The sequence below is a fragment of the Pezoporus wallicus genome, unplaced genomic scaffold (assembly GCF_028554395.1).
Source record: "Pezoporus wallicus isolate ANWC-B61680 ecotype Strahan unplaced genomic scaffold, APGP_CSIRO_Pwel_v1 contig_3876, whole genome shotgun sequence".
Classification (NCBI taxonomy): domain Eukaryota; kingdom Metazoa; phylum Chordata; class Aves; order Psittaciformes; family Psittacidae; genus Pezoporus; species Pezoporus wallicus.
The window spans coordinates 1,646,818-1,668,313 of NW_026636085.1; the positions used below are offsets into that span (position 1 = coordinate 1,646,818).

Here is a 21,496-nt window from a genome sequence, read left to right on the forward strand (position 1 = left end):
ACAGTCCCAGCTCTCCCAGTCCCTCTCCATAGAAGAGATGCTCCACTGCCTTCACTACCTTTGTGGCCCTCTGTTGGGCTCCCTCCAGGATGTCCATGTCTCTCTTACACTGAGGAGCCCAGAACTGGACACAGGACTCCAGATGGGGCCTCACCAGTGCTGAATAGAGGGGAAGGATCACCTCCCTCAACCTACTGGCAATGCTTTGTCTAATGCAGCCCAGGATACCATTAGCCATGTTTGCAGCAAGGATCCATTGTTGGCTCATGTTCAACTTGGTGTCTACCAGGACATGTGGGTCCTTCTCTACAGGTGGCCCCCAGTATATACTGGTGCCTGAGGCTGTTCCTCCCCAGGTGCAGGACTTTGCACTTCTCTTTGTTGATCCTCATGAGGTTCCTATAAGCCCATTTCTCCAGCCTCTCAAGGTCCTTCTGGATGACAGCATGACTGGCTGGTGCATCAGCCACTCCCATGTGGTGTCACCAGCACACTTGCAGAGGGTACACTCTGCCCCATCACCCAGATCTGAACAGGATCGGACCCAATACTGACCGCTGGGGTACAATGCCAGTTACTGGCTTCCAACTACACTTTGTGCCACCGATCACCACCTTCTGGGCCCAGTCAGTTTTCAACCTACCAGTTTTCAACCTACTTCACTGTTCATCTGGCCCATACCTCAACTGCTGGTCTTGGAGGATCTTACGGTACACAGCAACAGAAGAGAAATATTTGTTTTTACTAGTTACTGAATTCATTCTGTTCACATCTCTCCCTTTCTTACTTTTGACCACTCTCCCTTTTTATCAGTTCACCAGGTACAAGCTAAACTTAGTCATTAATAAGGAAACAGAAAGTAGTATTTGTATGACTTTCACCAGAGGTTGAACATGGAACAAAAAAGAGAGAGAGCTTTCTCGCTGAGTGTAGTATATTTCTCCTCTTTTCAGAAAACACACAGCAAAAAAAAAAAGACATTTCAAATTGCATTTTGATTTCTATATAAAATACAGGGCAATTAAAATGGATTAAAGATGACTTTTTTTGTTTCTGTGTGATCAATGTATTTTAAGAAGTCTAACATATGGGTAAGTAGCATAAAATAACTTGAATTGGGGCTGCAGAATCAATGAGAACATTGCTTGCCTAAAGGAACATTAGATTTCATTCACTGGAAATCATCGACTGTAGCTAACATTTGCAGTAATCTTAAGACATTCCTTCTTCAAAGTGATTGTACATACAGCATAAGCAGTGAGTTAGCAGACATGCACATATTCTTATTGTAAAGTGTTACAGAAAATGACAATGCTTTCCTATGTTGGCAAGATGACTATTCCAACAGCTTGAGTCAAACAACTTGCAGGGAAACTGAAGATAAGTTGAATGCATGCTTTAAGTACATCTTTAGCATGTGTTTAGCATTCTTAAACACATACAGGAATGTGAGCAAATTATTCTCCTTATCAGTTTAAATAGCTTTTTAGAGTTGCCTATTTCTTCAATTAGATGAATATGTTAACATAACATTCGAATCACCACCACTGAAGTGAGTTAGAAGCATTACTCAAGTACCGACCTGCTGTAACAAATACCTACTCTGACTTTCCTTATGTATAGAGATAAACTTCTCCCTCCAGATTATCTCTGCTCTGGTAGAACAATGCAGTTGCCAGAGCCTGTCTTTGGGGACAGGTTTTAAGTATAAAGCAAGATAACAGCTTCATTCCAAGACTATGACACTTAAGACCACAATTTGAATAGTTATTAAACAAATGCTGTCAGGTTACAGAAATGTCTATATTCGAAATTACAATCACCAAGTACATTCTTTAATGAGAAAGAAATTCAGAACAACAGTATCTTAAGAAAACAACCTCATATGCTTCCCAGTACCGTACTTCTTGACCCCCACAAGTCATGTTAAACCGAAAACTAGATTGGGAAGTAAATACATCTCCTTATATGTAGTCTGCTTGCCATAATTCTATAATGTTTGCATTTGCCATGTGCTCACTGTATTGGTCATGAAAAAGAGTAAGAAATATACAGGCAAGGTATTAAGAAAGAAAAATAAGTCTTTAAAATAGGTAATTTTTTCCTGACTTCACTCCTTGCCAAAAACTTTTTGGTGGAAGATACCTGGCAAACACTTCTGAGCATAACTCAATTTGCTTCAATGTCCTTCACTTCACAAAGGGGTAGTTACGATTATCATAAGATAAATATATCAGCCTGCTTAAGAAACAACTACTTCGTAATAAAAATGCATAACATGGTATGTCAAATGCTAAAGTACTAAATCCCATTGTTTCACTCTGAAAAACAGACTGCATTTCCCTTACATTTAAAAGAAAAATACAAAGCATGAATTACCAAGATAACTTTCAAAACAGAAAGGAAATCATAAGATCTCTGATTTCCAAACCTATGTATTTCCTTTCCTCAGAAGTAACTCTCTATCTGCTGGAACATGTAGCCACTATCCTATTTTCATGTATTTACACCTTAAATTTACACCAGACATGATTCCTACATGAAGTGTATTCATTTTTCCCATTCCCATCACTTTGCTTTAAAATTACTGCAGCAGGTCAATTTTTTCAAGGCTCATGGTAATTTATTAAGGAACAGAATATAATCAAGCAAATTCCATGTCATAGAATCACAGAATAGTTACGGTTGGAAAGGACCTTAAGATCATCCAGTTCCAACCCCCTGCCATGGGCAGGGACACCTGACACTAAACGATCTCACCCTAGGCTCTGTCCAACCTGGCCTTGAACACTCTCAGGAACAGAGCATTCACAACTTCCCTGGGCAACCCATTCCAGTGCCTCACCACCCTCACAGTAAAGAACTTCCTCCTTATACCTAATCTAAACTTCTCCTGTTTAAGTTTTAACCCGTTACCCCTTGTCCTATCACTACAGTCCCTAATGAAGAGTCCCTCTCCAGCATCCCTATAGGCCCCCTTCAGACACTGGAAGGCTGCTACGAGGTCTCCACGCAGCCTTCTCTTCTCCAGGCTGAACAGCCCCAACTTTCTCAGCCTATGTCAGAAGAGCAGAAAAGTTCCTCATTCTCAACTATGGCTTTGAGACAAATCTGCTTTCCTCTCCATGATTAAAAGTGAATGAAAAACCTAAAAACCACACGAAATGCATGATCTAGGGCAAGCTACACAAATGACACCTTCACACAACTGATTACACGGCAAAACCATCGCTTGACCACTGTACACTGGAACACCTCAAAGGTAATCTGGTGGTCTTCCTCTGCATGGCTCGATGGCATTCTCTCTCTCACAGTCTCCAATCAAGGTTTAGCTATCATTGCATTTAATCAGAGCAATTACTTACTTTAACTTACTTCTAGACAATATAGATAAGGGATGCCAACCTTCAGCAACTAAATTACCTTTGAGCTGCTCCCCACTGTGACCAGAAGGATTTCCAGGATATTCATACCACTTTTAAATACTTTTGACACATATACCCCAAACCCAAACCTGAAGTAGAGAGACTGTAAAACAGTTCTGTTCTTAGGTTTTCTCCATTTACTGGTCCTTCACAAAAGGTTCTGAAAGACAGGCTAAATACTACTTCCCCATCCAACCTGGCCTTGAACACTGCTGGGGATGGGGCAGCCACAGCCTCTCTGGGCACCCTGTGCCAGTGCCTCAGCACCCTCATAGGGAAGAGCTTCTGCCTAAAATCTAATCTAAACCTACCCTCTTACAGCTTAAAGCCATTCCCCTTTTCCAATCACCACATTCCTTTGTAGAAAGTCCCTCTCTGGATTTCTTGCAGGCAATACTAAAACCTGCTGGCACTTTGTATCTTACCACACATACTCAGAAAACACGGTTTGGTTCAATTAAATTGATGCTGTTCTGCAACATACTAAATTTAAAAAAAAAAATACACATTTTTCTGTGTATTAGCAAGCTTTAACGAGGAGGGAAAAAAACCTCAGGATAAGATCCAAGAGACTGACAATCCTACTTTGAAGGCAGAAAGAGCCTAAGAATATTATGACTTGGCCTTACAAAAATTTAAGTTGCATTGTACCAAACCAGATTTCTTTTGTAATGTTAAGCACTGTTTGCTAGCAAGCATCACCCTTTCAAGGAGAACAAACAAGTCCCATCTAACCAACAGCACTGCCTCTGAAATGTGTCCTTGGCTGAAGGCTTAAAGAGTCAGAGCATTCAGGACCTTAACTACAGCGTCTCTACTGCTTCGAGATTTATGTAAATCTGAGAAACCATCTTTCCTCACGTGTTAACATGACAGCAACCAAGTATTCAAGCAAAAAGCATGGAAAGCAGAGACTATGGGTATAGTCTGTGAGAGGACAACTTTTGAACCCCGGATAATAAAGACATCTTTGTGATGGGAAGGCATGAGAGCAAGCGGATTGGATGTCCACTATCCCACTGCCATTTGGCTTCTGATGTGCCTGTACGTGATGAGACCTGGAATGCCCCCCAGCTGACATCACATGAAGCAGTGTGCCCAAAGCCATTTGATTTAAATGAAAATCTCAAAGTGATTCATGGTACTTCTTCTGAATCTCAAATGTTACCACTGACGAAGCCTTCCTGCGTTTCAAGTATTATAAATGAAACAGGCCAAAAATGCAAACAGAAATATCACTGTGACAAACCCCACCATTTAAAAATCAAGCGTAAAATTTGGTAATTTCAAGAACAGCCCCCTTGATGTGGAAAAAGAGATCACCATTTAAATGAATACTCTGTTCCACATCATCTTTATAGTACATAACTAAATATAATGGCTGAAGTGTCCTAAGATCTCTTTCGAATTGCTCTAACAGCAAGTAAAATTAGAAAGCCCCTTCTCCTGAAGAAAGTAATTACAGTTATTGTTATTACTAAAAACAGTTCTTCTCTACATGACTTAATTCCAGAGCTGAGTTTCCAGGACTTGACAGAGCACTCTGCCATGACATGGTGGATAGGGAAGAAGAAAGAAGACAGGAATACTGAGCTAGCAGCAGTGTTCTTTAACATAGTCTCCTCATTTTCTAGGTTGAAATTCTGTCTTAAAGTCAACACAAGGTAAGATTTCACACCCAAAGACTTCTGAACACAATTAAAGCCATAGATCTGGTGTGATCCCACCTGCTCATAGCATCACAGAATAGTTTAGGTTGAAAGGGACGTTCAAAAGTCATCCAGTCCAACCCTCGGTAATGAGCAGGGGCATCTTCAACTAGATCACGTTGCTCAGAAGCACACCCAGCAACTACCAGATCACAGAATCATAGAATCATAGAATAGCTAGGGTTGGAAGGACCTTAAGATCATCAAGTTCCAACCCCCTGCCATGGACAGGGACACCTCACACTAAACCGTCTCACCCAAGGCTCTGTCCAACCTGGCCTTGAACACTGCCATGAATGGAGCATTCACAACCTCCCTGGGCAACCCACTCCAGTGCCTCACCACCCTCACAATAAAGAACTTCTTCCTTATAGCCAATCTAAACTTCTCCTGTTTGAACTCGTTACCCCTTGTCCTATCACTACACCATCTAACAAAGAGTCCCTCTCCAGCATCCTTATAGGCCCAGAATCAGATCATAATAATCTCTATAAGGCTCAGCCTCATGCTCCACCCCCAAAACAAAGCAATTAACAGGAATAACTGAAAATGAATTATGAAATAACTGAAATGAATCCTGAAAATGAATTACGATTCTAGGCTTGATGCCCTCCCATGAATGGTACACAACTTCAACCCAACCAAGAGCAAGGCAACTGCTAGGAGGATTCCTCAGGGACCTCTATGATCTATATCCCAGAGTTCAGTAGTATTTAGCACTATGTGCCCAATTTTGATGCCTGCCTTTGGCAGCACGATTTTCTAAGTTCTCTACAGTCATTTTACAAACCATATTCAAAACTCAGAAAACCAGCCCATCCTCATTTTCCAATTTATTTACGATTAATAAAGGAAAAACCTAAGAATTCTACATGCATAAATGCTTGGTGAGTCCCAACGAGTAAATGTTGGAAGGAGCAGAAAAGGGATTTCCCATCGGCATCCAATATTATAAATTACAAATCCACCTGGTGATGACAACTGGATTAGAATGGATAGTCCTTCTCGCACCCTGTTCTGCCTGTATAGCAGGAATGTTTGCACATTAATTTGTTCAACAGTGCAGACAGGAAATTGTCAGGTTTTAATTTATGAATGTAAAAGAAACAAGAATGATTTTTGCCTTTTTATACTGAGCAGTTTTACCCCCTCTTCTATCTTAAATAGTGTTACACGTTTAAGCACCACTGTGAAAGCTGAACAGCACTTTTGCCCATTTGGACAGCTGCCTCCCTAGTTTGCAATTTCCAATAAACAAGTTGCTGTGCTTTGATTTTCACTGCCAAGTTCACACTTCCCAAACAGAATAGAGTCAACTTTAGTTCAGATTCAATTCTCCTTCTGGCTCCCTTTCTATTTACGCACTGTGCAAACATGCAGCAAATTTCTTGGAAGAGCTATAAAAGTATTTTATATGACTCTTGATAATTACATGTTTCTCCTGGAAAAATCAGTTTCATTTGATTAATGGCATTCCTTATTTTTAGAGGAAATAAATTATAATTCCACAATGGAATTTAATGGAAATATCTTCCTTGAGTGAAAATGTTTTTCTCCTCTGCATCAGATACATGATAAATATAGAAGAGAGAAAAAAGGTCTCTTCACTGTTCCCACTGCCCTCTTACACAAAAAGCCAACTCTGCACAACTCTTCCGTGCTTTATCTGTAAATTATCTGGCTCACCATCAACTGCATTTCTACTGAAGCCCAAGCAATACCTTGCAAATAATGCCACAGGACACACTACACCAGCGTAAAGTCCGCCATCATCACAGAGATGCACTTTCACCCTAACCATGGCCACATCCTCTCAGCACTTACCTTGCTGCTTCTCTCCAGCCCTTCAGGTAATTTAATTGATAAGAAAATCAGAGGGAATATCTGAAGAAGAAATTAAAACTTCTTCTACCACATCACTGAACTGAACTGGCTCAACATGAGATGAATCAGACACAGAAATTCCTAATACCCTTCGTAACAGAGATCTTTATGGCCTGCAATCACCCCCGTACTTTGTATTGCAGGGTGCAATACACTACACTTTAGGAAAAGATATCATTTGATTTTCCCACAGTTCACACCATTCACTGGGTAACTACAAGGATGGAGACCCCACAAACTCTTTGGACAACCTGGTCATTAAAACATGGAAAATTAAGTACCCTTCACTGCTAAAAACCTAAACAATTTGGAAGGGTTGCACATATCTCATCGCTAACACTTCTGGAAATTGCACTACACTCTGCTGTAGGAAGAAATAAAGATTATTATATGGAAAGTATAAATCATCCATGTATTTAGAAAAGCTAAAACAATGGACAACGGCATGACAAGAAATCACAGGCAAGGAGAATCACAGGATCAAGCCTTTCCTCATAGGAGAGGTGCTCCAGCCCCCCTGATCATTTCTGCAGCTCCTCTGGACCCTCATCTTCAGACACTGATGCAAACATGTATTACTTCATTTCAAAAGAGAAATAAAAGCAACTTCATCAGTGTAAGGAATGTTTTACAGCACAGCTGGCATTCCGGCTAAGTCCAGATGCAGATTCCAGGCTGAATGCTGTGCCTACTACATGAATTCTCACCATTACCCAAGAATTTGATCAAAATCAGGTTATCATGAAAAACCACTGAGGTTTCTACATTTAAAACCTTACACACTCTCAGTTGCAGCAATGCCCAGACCAGTTTTCATTTCCAGTGTCATGATTGACTGCAATGTGATTTTCTTAAATGAAATTCAACCTAAGCATTAATTACACCCCCTAATACTGGAGGCATTTAATCAGCAATGCTTAGAACAATGTTTACCTGATAGAAAACCACACAAAGAAGGAAACAAACATTCACCATCAACAGAAGCATGTGTGAGCAACACAATATTCAAATATATTTATCCTCTTCAGAATAATTGATGTATTAATACTTCATACACTACCTACATTGTTATTTCTTGAAAGGAACAAAGGATGAATTTCTCTATATTCATGTAAATTTCTCTATATTCTGCAATTTCTAATAGAGAAAATGCAGTGAAAAATCACCTCACTAGAAGGACATTCTTGTGAGTCGCTTCTATTATAAAGATAAATTGTGATGCAGGCAAAGAGAAAAACAAAGTGTATTTTAAAGGATACCTCATCTCCCACTGGGCAGGATTTAAATCCTTGTTTTCCTTTATAAAATCCCTACAACATAGGTATGCAAGTTATCTATGGCCCTGACTTCTTCACTTACCTGAAGACAATTCATCTCCCAGGAATTTATAAAGCATTATATCAATAAAACATTATACCACATGTGCAAAAAGAAAAGATATACAGGTATATTTAGCCTTACTTCTCCATGTCTTAACGGCGTGATCGTCCCTCGTGCCACTGCCATTCGGAACAAGGTTTCTGTGGCCTGCAGCAACAAACATACACAGAGATTCATTATTTAAAGAACAGACAACCCAGATCATGAAGGTTTGTTTTAAAGTGTCAGCTGCATTTAGCACCCATTTTACACTTGAAGCACTTCAGCAAGTTATTTAGAAGTGTCTGCAGAGGTTGGGTGAAGGTTTATTGCAGGGCAAAGAGGTCTATGGAGGATTTTGGTCCGTCCTGCAACACTGCGGCATTACACAAGGCTCTTCACTCAGGTTAGTGATGATCAACCTCATTTTATGGCCTTCCATAGGCTGCCAAGGAAAAGTGGGATACCAAGGGGGAAAACAGCTATATGGAATTTTACAACTCGTGAAGCTAATTCATGTTTTAAATTGCTGTTTAATATTATGCACTTAAATTAACGAATAAGTATCAAAAAAACAAGAGTATGATGCAACTCTGCTCCTAAAAGTACCTGAGCCCCTCTTAGCTCTTAGCAACAGTGTTATTACCAAACACAACATCATATGCAAATGACAGGGAACACAGCTTTGATTTAGGTTATATAATCTTGATTTAGGTTAACCTTTAGTTAGGTTGCATACTTTTCTGTACTAGTTGGCCCATCCTTTCTTTAATCCAGTGGGACAACATAGACTACTGCCTCTTGATGCAGGCTATAATAGAAAAAGAAGTGTAGGTTCTGTATCACATTTCTTTCTACAAGCTGCCTGCAAAGAAGCATGAAAAAAATCCACTGGTTACATAAAATCATGGATCAGCACATCAGTGTACACAAGAACAGATTTGTTTTCAAGGCTTGTTTCCATAGCAAGTAGTGAAGCAAGTTCCAGTTTCAAGTGTCACAAAACATGCTTTTTCTGGTTCAAATTAAAAACCCTATTCTAACATTTCAGAATCTATGTTCAAAACTAACTCACAGGCTGTTAAAAAAAAAAGTTTATAAGGTTTCTAAATAAAAGCAGTTGTAGTAGTTGATCTAAATAGTGATTTAGAAGCTAAGCAGCTCAATGCCTGCATGACTGCAGGACTTGTTGGGCTCATGCTACACCACCTTAAGCTCTATCTCAACAAGTACCATTTCAAAGACATCTCTTGAGATGAATTCTTCAGGCTTCCCAGGCGCAGATTAAGTGGAGTTTACTCTTATCTAAATACTTGCCTGCAGAAAAGAATCTGATAAAAGAGCTTTTAATTACCTTATGCTTCCCCCTATCTGTAAATGAATGTGTGAGCTTCAAAGCACTGCACTGCAAAATGTATTACTTCATTTACAACCCCAGGACCATGCAGGGCACTGCCCAAATGTGATTCTTCTTCTCAAACCCTTCTTCTTTGAGAGGTGAAGTGAACCTCACACAACCTTTGTGTTATCCAAAATTGGTTTCTTTCACTAACATTTTTAAGGATGATTCAACTGAATTGAGCATTCTGTCAATACAGCTGAGCTGCTTTTGTTTCTTTTGAAAAGCACTGGGGTGTGTGTCTTTCTTTTCACATCTACTAGTAGAAGATCTCTCTTAATACACTTGTACTCACACCATTAAAGCCAGATGTCAAAACCATTCAGAAACAAGGAATCACAGAGGATCCAGCACCACAGAGATCCTCCTGTGGGCCACTCTTGATGTGCTGAGCATCACTAAGAAGATCAATCAAGCTGCAATCACAGCTTCCCACTTAAACAGCATGGGGGGACAAGGCCACCTACAGCAATTCACTCGCTGACAATGACAAGGCTGGAGGAAAGCCCTACTGGGGTTTTAGGTATGCAAAATTCAAGAGGATTTTTGCTTAAAGAAGTTCATCTTTCAAATAGTAATCAGCCCAAAGCTTACTGCTGGTGCGATGTTTGTGGTGAAGGAGCCATTAGTAGAAAACTAATCCTCGTATCCTTTGCACAAAGAAACCATGTTGAGATTCTAATATGGCACGGTCTTACATGGCATAAGAGGATGACACTGCTCAGAAATGTCTTTAACACCTTCAGAGAACTACAACACCTAACAATAAAAGCTATCAGTCTTAAAATCTGAATTTAATGGTGGTACGTCTGGTTTGGACACTACCCTGCACTGTCTTCAATTCCCATCTTTTCCCTTTCAGTCCCACAAATGCAGGCACACAGAGAATCGTTTGGCAGAGACCACCAGGTCATCAGGTCCTACTCAGGGACCCTGGAACAGGTCGCCCAGGGCTTGTTCAGGCACGTTTTCACCATTACAGTATTTCACGCAATGCTTTAATTGATAAGTCCACAAAACAATGCAATTTACAGATGGACTGTAAATTCCCTGTGCTTCCCAAAGAAGTACAGCCAAATTCTCTGTAAGTGGTAGAAAGGCTTTGTGCCAGCCAAGCAAAGGCCATGCAGGCCATACTCCCTCTGTAGTTTCTAGCTGTGTCCTGACACATGAAACGTCCAGCTAGCATTCCAGCTGTACAGGTTGGATATGGAGGAATAAGCATTGAGGTGGAAATACTTAAAATATAAATGTACCCAAAAGCCATCCCACCATGTTTCTGCGATGCTTATTATATCATACCCCCATAGACCTGCACACATCTCCAATTCCTCCTGTCTGTTCCCCATGCTACAGGCATTTGTATAGAGGCATCTGAGCCAAGCTCCAACTGAAGCTGGCTCATTGGCTGGAGAGGCTGGGATACCTCTACATTGTTCCGAGCATTCATTATAGGTGCTGGCAACTGACTGGGTGTTTTGGGACAGAAGGATGCCTCTCTCCCCCAACACATCTAGTTTACATTAGACACTTGTTCACTGAATGCCATGCTTTTATATAGAATTATACTTATTGCTCTCTAATTTCAGTAACAGCATAAGTAATGTCATTCTTTTAAATGCTGAAAATATTAAAATAATCTTGTGGTTTATGTTAGGATGTGTAAGTGTGACTACGAAATACAACTCATTTATCATGTCAGGATAACTGATTAAAAAGGCAAAAATGCCCACTTAATAATCATAGTGTTCCCTAAGAAACCACCAAGCAGGAATTCAGATCATTCATCACTGCTTCTGCCTCTGTTAGCATTAAATGTTTCAGTATAATCAGGTTAAGAAGGTGTAAAAATTTCAGATTTATTAGCATCCAATTCACTGTGAATAAGCCTTAAATAAGACTCATTACAGGCTGAGGGGATGGCTTTGGATAGGTCTATTCAGAGACGGGAGGCAGAGGTCCACAGGAAAGCAAACTATCAACAGATGGTTTTAGTGATCCCAGTGTGAAATAAATGTGTTGCCAAGCTGATAGTCACTGAATCCTAACTCTGTGCTTCATTGTAAGGAATGCGCACTATGTTACATTATATGTGAGGTGAAACAGCAGCCTCCTGTATCTCACCACTCTGGAACATCATGAAGCTCTAATGTCATCTCCAGAGATGACCAATTATTCCCCCTTACAGAAAGCAGTTGTTCCTCTTCAAATTCCTTGCTAGGGTTAAAAGAGAAAAAGAAGAGGAGGAAAAAGAAGAGGAGGAAAAAGGAGGAAAAAGGAGCAAAGAAAGAGAAAGAGAGAAACCACTTGTATGAACCAGAACTAAAGGGAAAAAAAGCTGTACATTATTGATGGAGATTGCAGAAAAAAACAGTACTTCAGGTTCCAGATGTTTTGAATTTTCAAGGTATTCACAAAAAATAAACTGGTCTTATAATACTTCATCAAAATAGTGTTTTACCAGAGCTGAACCTGCAAACACAAGCAGAGGAAGGGACTGCTAATGCAAATTAACTGATTCAGAATCACAGGCTTTTAATCACCTGACAGATTTTGGCATCTACTTCTAACCATGCATTTAGAATCACAATTAAAAACCTATTTAAAGCTGTGGGCTGAAAGGCACAGACCTCTGGAAGTCACTCGCAGCAATTTCCAGATTTCATTAGAATTAAAACGGTGCAAACTGTTATAAGAATAGAAATGTATGGAATAGCATAAAAGGCTTTTCTTCACTCCTATTAAGTTTGCTGATCTTGGCTACCCAAGCTGGCTGACAGCTCTGACCTGTAAAATACGTATTTCTTCACAAAAAGCAAATTACATTAAAAAAGAAGGTTCTTGAGAGTCTATCCAAAATCACCAATAGCTTTTTTCAACTTGATTACATACTGCAAATGAACTAGTGTTACATCAGCTCACCAGCACACGGCTCGTGAAAACAAGCACGATGCTGTCAAACACATCTGGTGAGATCCAGAAGCACTCATCAACAGGAAAATGTACAAGTGTCTGAAAACCACCTTTTATCCTAATGCCTATCCACAAAAGTTCAAGTATAAGGCACTGGAACAGGGTGCCCAAAGAAGTGGTAAATGCTCCACCCCTGGCAGTGCTCAAGGCCAGGCTGGACAGAGCCTTGGCTCTAGTGCAAGGCATCCCTGCCCATGGCAGGCGGTTGGAATTGGATGATCTTAAGGTCATTTCTAAGCAAAAACCATTTCATGATTCTATGATTCTAAGCCTCTCCATCTGAACTGTACTCTAGAGGACAAATTAAACTGAACTGAGGAGCTTATTTGTTGTAACAGCTTTTGATAAATCACTGCAATACTGATGAAGAATTTACTGCCAATACATACATTTTACTCCTTTTGAATATATTTTAAATATATTAAAATACAACACTGAAGCTGAACTGATGCTTTTAAAGATACATAATTATATTTTTTTTACCCATAAATAACTTCATTCACCCCATTTTACAGATGTAAATTCCATGGACCTCTGTCTTTTACATTTTTAGAGAAGTCCAAATGTCCCCCCTGCATGCATCACTGCACCATCTCGTACAATGGGTACAGCAATACCTGACATTCCTTAGGCCCAGTGCAGGAGAGCGTCAGGTTCCAGATCATCATAAGAACCTGAATGTGCACAAATCCATGGGACCTGAGGAGATATCAGGACAACTGCAAGGGTGGTGAGACACTGGCTCAGCCTGCCCAGAGAAGTTGTGGATGCCCCATCCCTGGCAGTGTTTGTTTTTTCCAAGATGATGATAGGTGCTTTCCTTCAACATAAAAAGGACATGGAACTGTTGGAACAAGTCCAGAGGAGGCCATGAGGATGATCAGGGGACTGGAGCACCTCCCGTATGAAGACAGGCTGAGAAAGTTGGGGCTGCTCAGCCTGGAGAAAAGAAGGCTGCGTGGAGACCTCATAGCAGCCCTCCAGTATCTGAAGGGGGCCTATAGGGATGCTGGAGAGGGACTCTTCATTAGAGACTGTAGTGACAGGACAAGGGGTAACGGGTTAGAATTTAAACAGGGGAAGTTTATATTGGATATAAGGAGGAAATTCTTTACTGTGAGGGTGGTGAGCAATGGAATGGGTTGCCCAGAGAGGCTGTGAATGCTCCATCCCTGGCAGTGTTAAAGGCCAGGTTGGACTGAGCCCCGGATGACATGGTTTAGTGGGAGGTGTCCCTGTCCATGGCAGGGGTAATGGAACTAAATGATCTTAAGGTCCTTTCCAACCCTAGCCATTATGTTCTATTCTATTCTACTCTATTCTACTCTCCTGACTTCTCTGCCTTTTCTTCTCCCTTTCCTTACTCCCGCCCTACTCCCAGAAAGCTCTTGGTATTTACACTAGGATTACTGATCCCAGCCCATAACTGGCGTTCACCTTTCTCTACTTTTCTCTGTACAAAAGACTGAAAAACTCAACGCTGCAATTAGCTAAATATCAGGAAGCCAGGGAAAAAAAAAGTAAAACTCCATCAGTATAATGCTCATGAACTGAAATACCAGGCCAGCAGCCAGCATGGAAACTGGAGAAATAGACCATTTAATCTCTGCCCTGACAGAAACACCACACAGAGGAGGTCCACGCAAGGCTGCCTCGCCTTGCCAGCACTGAGCATCTGAGAAACGATGCACTGAAGCCAGCTCAAACCTTCCTCCCTTCCACTTGCCCTGCAGCATGATGGAGAACAGCTGCCAGCCAGGCTGCAGAAAGCACATCAGCACTGTCAAAAATGGTTTTGATTAGTAATGCTGACTGACTGAATCAAAGATAAGAGCAAAAGACCACTCTGGACAGCCCAGAAGATATGAGCATGCTTACATGTAGCCAGTGCTCCCCCAGGTCTCAGAGGCAGAGAACTCTATGAATGCCCAGCTCCAAACTGGTGAGAAGGAGCATACGCAGCCATCCATCCACTGGGCACCATCCCTGCAGTGGGAAGACTTCCCACCTCCCTCCATTTCAGTTGGAACTGATCCACAGGAGATGTTTCTGCTGCCTGGAACAAGAAGCAGAAACAACAAGTCTGCCAGGCTTGGTGCCGCCACAGGTGTTGGGATGCCAGGGAACACTGCCCTCAGCCCACCACTGTCCCAACCTCCAACACTGTATAGAATCATAGAGCAGCTTGCTGTGAGTTGGAACTCATCCAGTTCCAACCCCCTGCCACAGGCAGGGACACCTTCTACTAGAGCAGGTTGCTCCAAGCCCCATCCAACCTGGCCTTGAACACTGCCAGGGATGGGGCAGCCACAGCTTCTCTGGGCAACCTGTAGACACATCATAGATTTGTTGGAAGGAGTCCACCCACAGCTCCCTAGTGAGTTATTAGGACATCTGAGAGCAAAATCCACAGACCCTGATCCCTATTCTCCACTCTAACCCCTGGAAAATGGCAGAGATTTAAACACTCAATGACAATCTATTGCAACAGCCTTGGGTCTTGTAACATAGACATTTTCAAGTTTCACTATAACCACTAAATTAATGAGCTGCATAGTTAAACAGCTTCATTTCATACCATCCAAGCATGTGTTCTGGAATTCCAGACTCATTTAAATATAGCCATTTACAATTCCTTTATCTGCCTTTGTTGACCAGACTTTCCTGCTAGCGTGAACTGTGAGCGGGTTCAAGTCAGTGCATTCCCTACAAGCTTTACGAGATTCATGTTTAATGTGTTTCACAACCATGGTCCTTTTTCTCTAGGGGATTACCTCATCTTTTACATTTCCCACTGGTAGCAATTCAAAGTAGCAGCTCTCAGTATTTGCAAATGGAACAAAAATTCCTTTGTCTCAATTGGTTTGTTTCCATGTATTGTAATTTACCCACAAAGCTATGAGTTAAACTAATGCAAACCTCATCTAAAAGACACTTCCAAGCTAGTGATTTATCCTCCCCATGCTGTAAACTAGAAGTATTATAGACTAAGTCTACTCTGAATGAGGCCCTCAACTCACTTTCCCAACCTTACTGTTTAAACATGTGTATGTCATGTAATCTTTCTGAACTAATTAGAAACAGAACACACAGGTTAATGCTATTGATGCTTAGAAAAATGCCTCCCTCCTCTGTGTGGAAAAGTTTCACTGATGTTGGATAACAGCTAAATCTTGTTCGATGAGGGGTATGTATATTGCACTTAGCAAGAAATGAATTGTTGTGATTTCATTTATCACATTGGTTCTCCATAACAGACACATCAAATGCTGATTGTAATTGATTAAAACCACTTAAGACTAAATGATCAGCAAGAAATTTCAGGAAGTCGCAAGATATATGGGGAATGGGAATTAACCACCAACATGGTGGAGTAGCCTGAATTATTTCTAGAAATCAACTTTTTTTTTGTAGGAGAGCTAAAACTTTCAGGGCTTAGAACACTGGGAGAGCTGGCAGAGGCTCTGCTCAACCCCTCCCTGCCCTTGAGAAAGCTGTTCGTATTTTGCCCATGAGTAACTAATAGAAATCTCCATTCACAGGCTGCATAATGCTCAGTTTGCAAAAGGAGCCATTTCAGATCAACTGAATGAGCAAGATTTCTTCTTCCCAAGCATCTCTCTTCAAAACTGATATAAGCACAGCCTTGCCAGGGGCTGAGATGAGCTGCCTCTGCCAAGCAGCGCAGGGCCCATGGCAAAGCACACTTGCTCACTCGCTTTCTCTTTCCAAGAAAGGCAGGAAGCTTTTATCACAAGGCCAATCTCAGAAGGAAGCCACACTTCTCTTTACACACACTATGAGAAGGGCCATGACTATTCTGAACACTAAAACTGTTGACAGAAGCCACAGTGCAATTGTGCTGCAGCAGCTTTGCTTTTTGATAGTCAAGGTTTTCATCTATCACCTACCCACAATCACTGAAACGTTACACAAACACGCAACAGGGAGAAGTAATGTCTGTCAAATCAGCTCAGAGAAAAAGTATCAGAACTCACCACCCATAATTTAGTGGCTAAAGAACGCTGCATTTCCAAACATGCAGAATTTATCCATGTATAATAACTAAGTTTAAACACTTCGGTTTCTCTGTCGTGCCAGGAGCTCGATACTCCTCCCTCCTGCTCTTGAATGTTTTCCATGAGGGGAAGCTAACTGGAGTGACCCTGCCAATGAATGAATTACTGCAGCCAGCCCAGCAGCAGGCCTGGAGGACAAACACCAAGCATCAATGCAGAAGAAAACACCTCTAGCAAGATGAACTAATAAAATACCCCTAAAAACCACGGTATCCACCGGACTCACCCCCCTGAGATGAAGTTGGCTACGATCTCCATGTCCTGAAACACGTTAGATCCAAAAGGGCTCTCAGTCAGGCCTGCTCGACCATACTGCAACAGCCAAAATTACTGCCATGAATTGATTTCAACACTATGAAAAATCCTTGCTTGGTGTATAATGACCTGGTAATTAATGCCAACCCTAACAATAACTGGGCATGGTTTTAATATAGGGAAGAGAGCTTAACCATCTTTAACGCAAGAAATAAGAGACTTGATTTCTACTATCACATACCAGTGGTCTCATTGGCTATTAGCCTTCCATCAAGGTTTGCATGGTTGCTACGGGCAATGGTACAAGAAGAAAACAAAGCTACGCAGTGATCAATGCTGGGTCTGCAAAACCCCTGCTTCACTTTCTCTGAATGTGGAAGGCAAATCATGAGCAAAGCAGGAAGAACCACAACGAGATCATTGCTAAAACAAGTCCACACGAAAGAGCTGCATTCTAGCTTCTGTTCTTCTCATACCAAGCAGTTCTAGTGTCTCAACATAAGAAGGACATGGAGCTGCTGCAGCAAGCCTAGAGGAGGCCACAAGGATGATCACGGCCATTAAAGCAACATTTAAACTTACTTCTTCTTTTCAGTGACAATGACAACAAGGACTGAGTTTCCTCTTACAAGACAATACATCCATAAAAGAGCAAAACACTGCTACAAAAAAAAACAACAACAAAGCCTGTGTAAGAACCTGGTCTTTTGCACATTAAAGTTCACAGAATTTTTACAACGTTCTGAAACAGATACATTAGCCCCAAACATGGGGGTAATCTCATCCATATCACAGAAACCAATCTCAAACATACCATACTAACCAAATGATTCTAGAACACAGTACTTCTCTGGGATTAGTATTTTATTCATGATGAGTTTGCACTATTAATCTAATCTGTTACACTGCCCAATACACAATTCCTGTACACGAAGACATCACCATTCAATTTTCCTTTAAGACACTTCTTTGGAAAACTGTCCATCCACATTTCATTTTTGCCCCATGAGCCAACAACTAATTGAATTGTTAAACGAGAATTAGCAGATGAATGTGTAGTGGTACATTAAATGTAGGTGTAACTAAAACGTACTCTTTATGAGAACATGAAATCTCCATGTCCCAATGCACATCATTCACACCGAGGAAAGGCAAACGAGGTTTTTAATCCTCAGTTGAACGTGCACATTTCTCAGGGTAACAAAGGCAGCATCACCAGTAAATCACCTCCTAAATTTAGCAAACCCAGGAAGTGCAGTATGGTGCTAAGGTACTGCAAGTGATGTAGGGCTTTAACACAACATTGGGAAAGTTGGGAAGGCAATAAGGAGATGGCTTAAACTTCAATTTCAATGTAAGCTCAAGTTCTTGCTGCCCACCCCAGGGGCACACACACCACCGAATCCCTTCCCCAGACCACTGTATTAATCCTACATTTACCTAGTCTCTTCATGTTAAACATGTGAGGAAGTAAAAAAAACACTTATGGATTTTAAGATCTACACCAAACACCTCAACCAAGGACAAAATAACAAGAGAGAGATTTTTGGACCAGAAACAAAATGCACACTTACTCCTGGCAAGATTTAAGGGTACCAAAATGCATGTAGTAAGTCTGTTACATAAACTGCACTGGGTTGCATGGATAAGCATGTTTGTTTGAACATCCTGTACGTTAGCACAGCCAAAGAATAGCTCATGCCTCTTGAGGAAAGTACATAAATCACACTTACAGAAGAAGGAACTGTATAAGGAATGTAGTGATACTGAAAACAACTTAAGAGACTGGGGCAGACAATCAACCAAGTCTAAACCATGCTGTATTCCCCATCAAACGAGCAAATTAATCCTGGTAAGTGCAGAAACATCAACTGGGCTCATACATCAGACTGTCTGATGGCTCGTCTGGGCTTGCACTTCAGAAAGCTTTCAAAACCTGGCTGAAGAAAGGATGCGCTCATTTTGCAAACACTCAGAGCATCTAACACCAGGTTAAGCTACCACGCACCAGGCTAGGTCTTCCGTTATAAGCTTTGCCCTCTAGTCTGTCAGATGTTAGAAGTCTCACCTCTTCACAGGATCCCAGAATGGTCTGGGTTGGAAGGGACCTTAAAGCTCATCCAGTTCCAACCCCTGCCACAGGCAGGGACACCTTCCACTAGAGCAGCTTGCTCCAAGCCCCATCCAACCTGACCTTGAACACTGCCAGGGATGGGGCAGCCACAGCTTCTCTGGGCACCCTGTGCCAGTGCCTCAGCACCCTCACAGGGAAGAACTTCTTCCTAATATGTAATCTAAATCTCCCCTCTTTCAGCTTGAAGCCATTCCCATTGTCCTATCACTACATGCCTTTGTAAAAAGTCCCTCTCCAGATTTCTTCATTGACATAACGCACAGGGGAAAAAAAGGAAAGTGCTAAAACTGATCAGTTTTGTTGGCATTTAAAGGAGTTCATAATCAAAACACTGGAAAAACGGTTAGCTGGAACTGCCAGCAGTAAGATGCTGCAGCTGTGTCCCAGGCTTTACACTAACATAAGTATCCATCTAGGAATGTGCTCTGCTAGCAGTCAGCTCCTCCCCTTAGTAGACAGAGGGAAGGATTAATTACCCTTGTACAAAAGCCTCCGGATAAAACAGCTTCAAGTAGAGTAGTGAGGTGTGGTTTTGCTGTTTCAAACATGGGTCTTATCAAAGGAAGCAGCAGGTGCTCATCTGCGGTAAGGCTTTTAAAGGTCCAGTAAGTGTTTAAAACCTAAGTTATCAACCAGAAGACTCCAAAAATAAAGGCTAACGGGAAAGGTTTGTCATCAGGCTGGGAGAGGTCTGTCATCAAACCGGCCATTAAATTATACTGGTTAGTACAAGCTGCAAGGAAATCCGAATCCAAAAATTCATCCCGATAACTGGAAAAGGCCCTATAGGCCCTCCTGCCTCCGGAAAAACAGGAGGGGACATTTTATGTGTTATCTTTAATTATCTTGACTCCTACCACAGAGGGTCTTTACCAGTTTCTTCCTAGGCACCAAGCTTTCACTTCCACTATATACTACAGATGGAGTTGCAGCAACACAGAGTGTAAACAGCCAGACCCCATTACAGCTTCCAGAAGGCAAAGTGGAGAAGTGAATCGGGATTAGGCTTTCAGAAGCTGCTGGAGTCTCTGTGGCTGGCACCCTCTGAGCCAGCAAGGCAGGATGAATGGATCCCTCAGTGGTTTCCAGTAATTAGGTCTGTTTCTGAACCTGGTGCTTCTATTGCTCCGCCTGCACTAATTGAGCACAATGCCAAACGCTGCTCTGAAACGCCAAACGGCAACTTTAACAACCTTATAAAGCGGCCACGAATACAGATTCCCTTTTTTCCTTATTAAAGACTGGCTAACTTGTCACTACACAACACAGAGAGCTGGAAAGTGTCCAAACAGGCTCTGTAAGTGTTGTTTTATTAGCCTGAGACTGTTAATAAATATATTGTAAACGAGCTATACTTGCTTGGGTGGATGTAAGGAAACAACTGCATCACTGTTCTTACAACATTTGCTATTTACTCTAGTTCTTCACTTCTTTATCCTAGTTACACTGTTTCCTACAGCAGTTTACCTTAGCAACTGACATTTATTTGGTCCAGAAATTACCCTCACGCAGTTTAGTGCTCTTTCATAAATTTTACAAACACAACACTTGGAGAACATGGACTCGGATTAATTCAAGCCATGCCTATACAAATCTAACATTCCCTTTAACGTTTTTACTTACTGCTGATTCTGGAGAACAGGGATGGACAAAGGCTTTTCTCTTCCCTTTAACCAGGTGTGGTTTTAAACTTCATCTATACACATAAATGTGTATTTTTGTGTATCTTATTACCCGTGTGCCACAGCTGATAATGCATAATCTGTATTGAACTGTCTTCCAAGGACCTGGCATACTGAGCTACAAATTAGACCCTTTCATTAAGAGAAACTTAACTGATTCTGAACAATTTCCACGTTTGATTTTACACTAGAAGACTTTCATTACCTAATTTAGATGTTAGAAACAGCTTTAGCTAATTCTAACTCTCGATGTTAAAAGCCTTTAAAGAGTAAAACTTGACGCCTGCAATAAAAGCTCAGGAAATTTGAAAAAGGGCTTGTTTCTTACAGGAACAATGTTGAGGTACATGTTGGTAGAGAGGTACAGTAAATATTAAGGTAACTCTAGTATTCTAATGTTTTTTATGCCTAAGTTTAGTTTTAAAAGGGAAGAATAAAGCTATTGTTATACAACTGTGGCGTATGAATATACTTGAATAAATATTCAATAAATATAGCAATACTAGTGCATACACAACAATATAGGAACATATATATGAGACATATATGACAATGAATGTAATCATAGAATCACGGACTGGTTTGTGTTGGAAGAGA

The 21,496-nt window shown here is 41.2% G+C and overlaps 1 protein-coding gene across 1 annotated transcript in view; it reads right to left on the reverse strand.

The window, feature by feature from the left end:
• TMEM135 (transmembrane protein 135) overlaps positions 1-21,496 on the reverse strand; it is a 163,730-nt gene that overhangs the window by 83,241 nt on the left and 58,993 nt on the right. Inside the window, exon 5 of the mRNA XM_057399031.1 lies at positions 8,480-8,545. Within this exon, the coding sequence (XP_057255014.1) occupies positions 8,480-8,545 (66 nt within the window). The remainder of the gene's footprint in view (positions 1-8,479; positions 8,546-21,496) is intronic.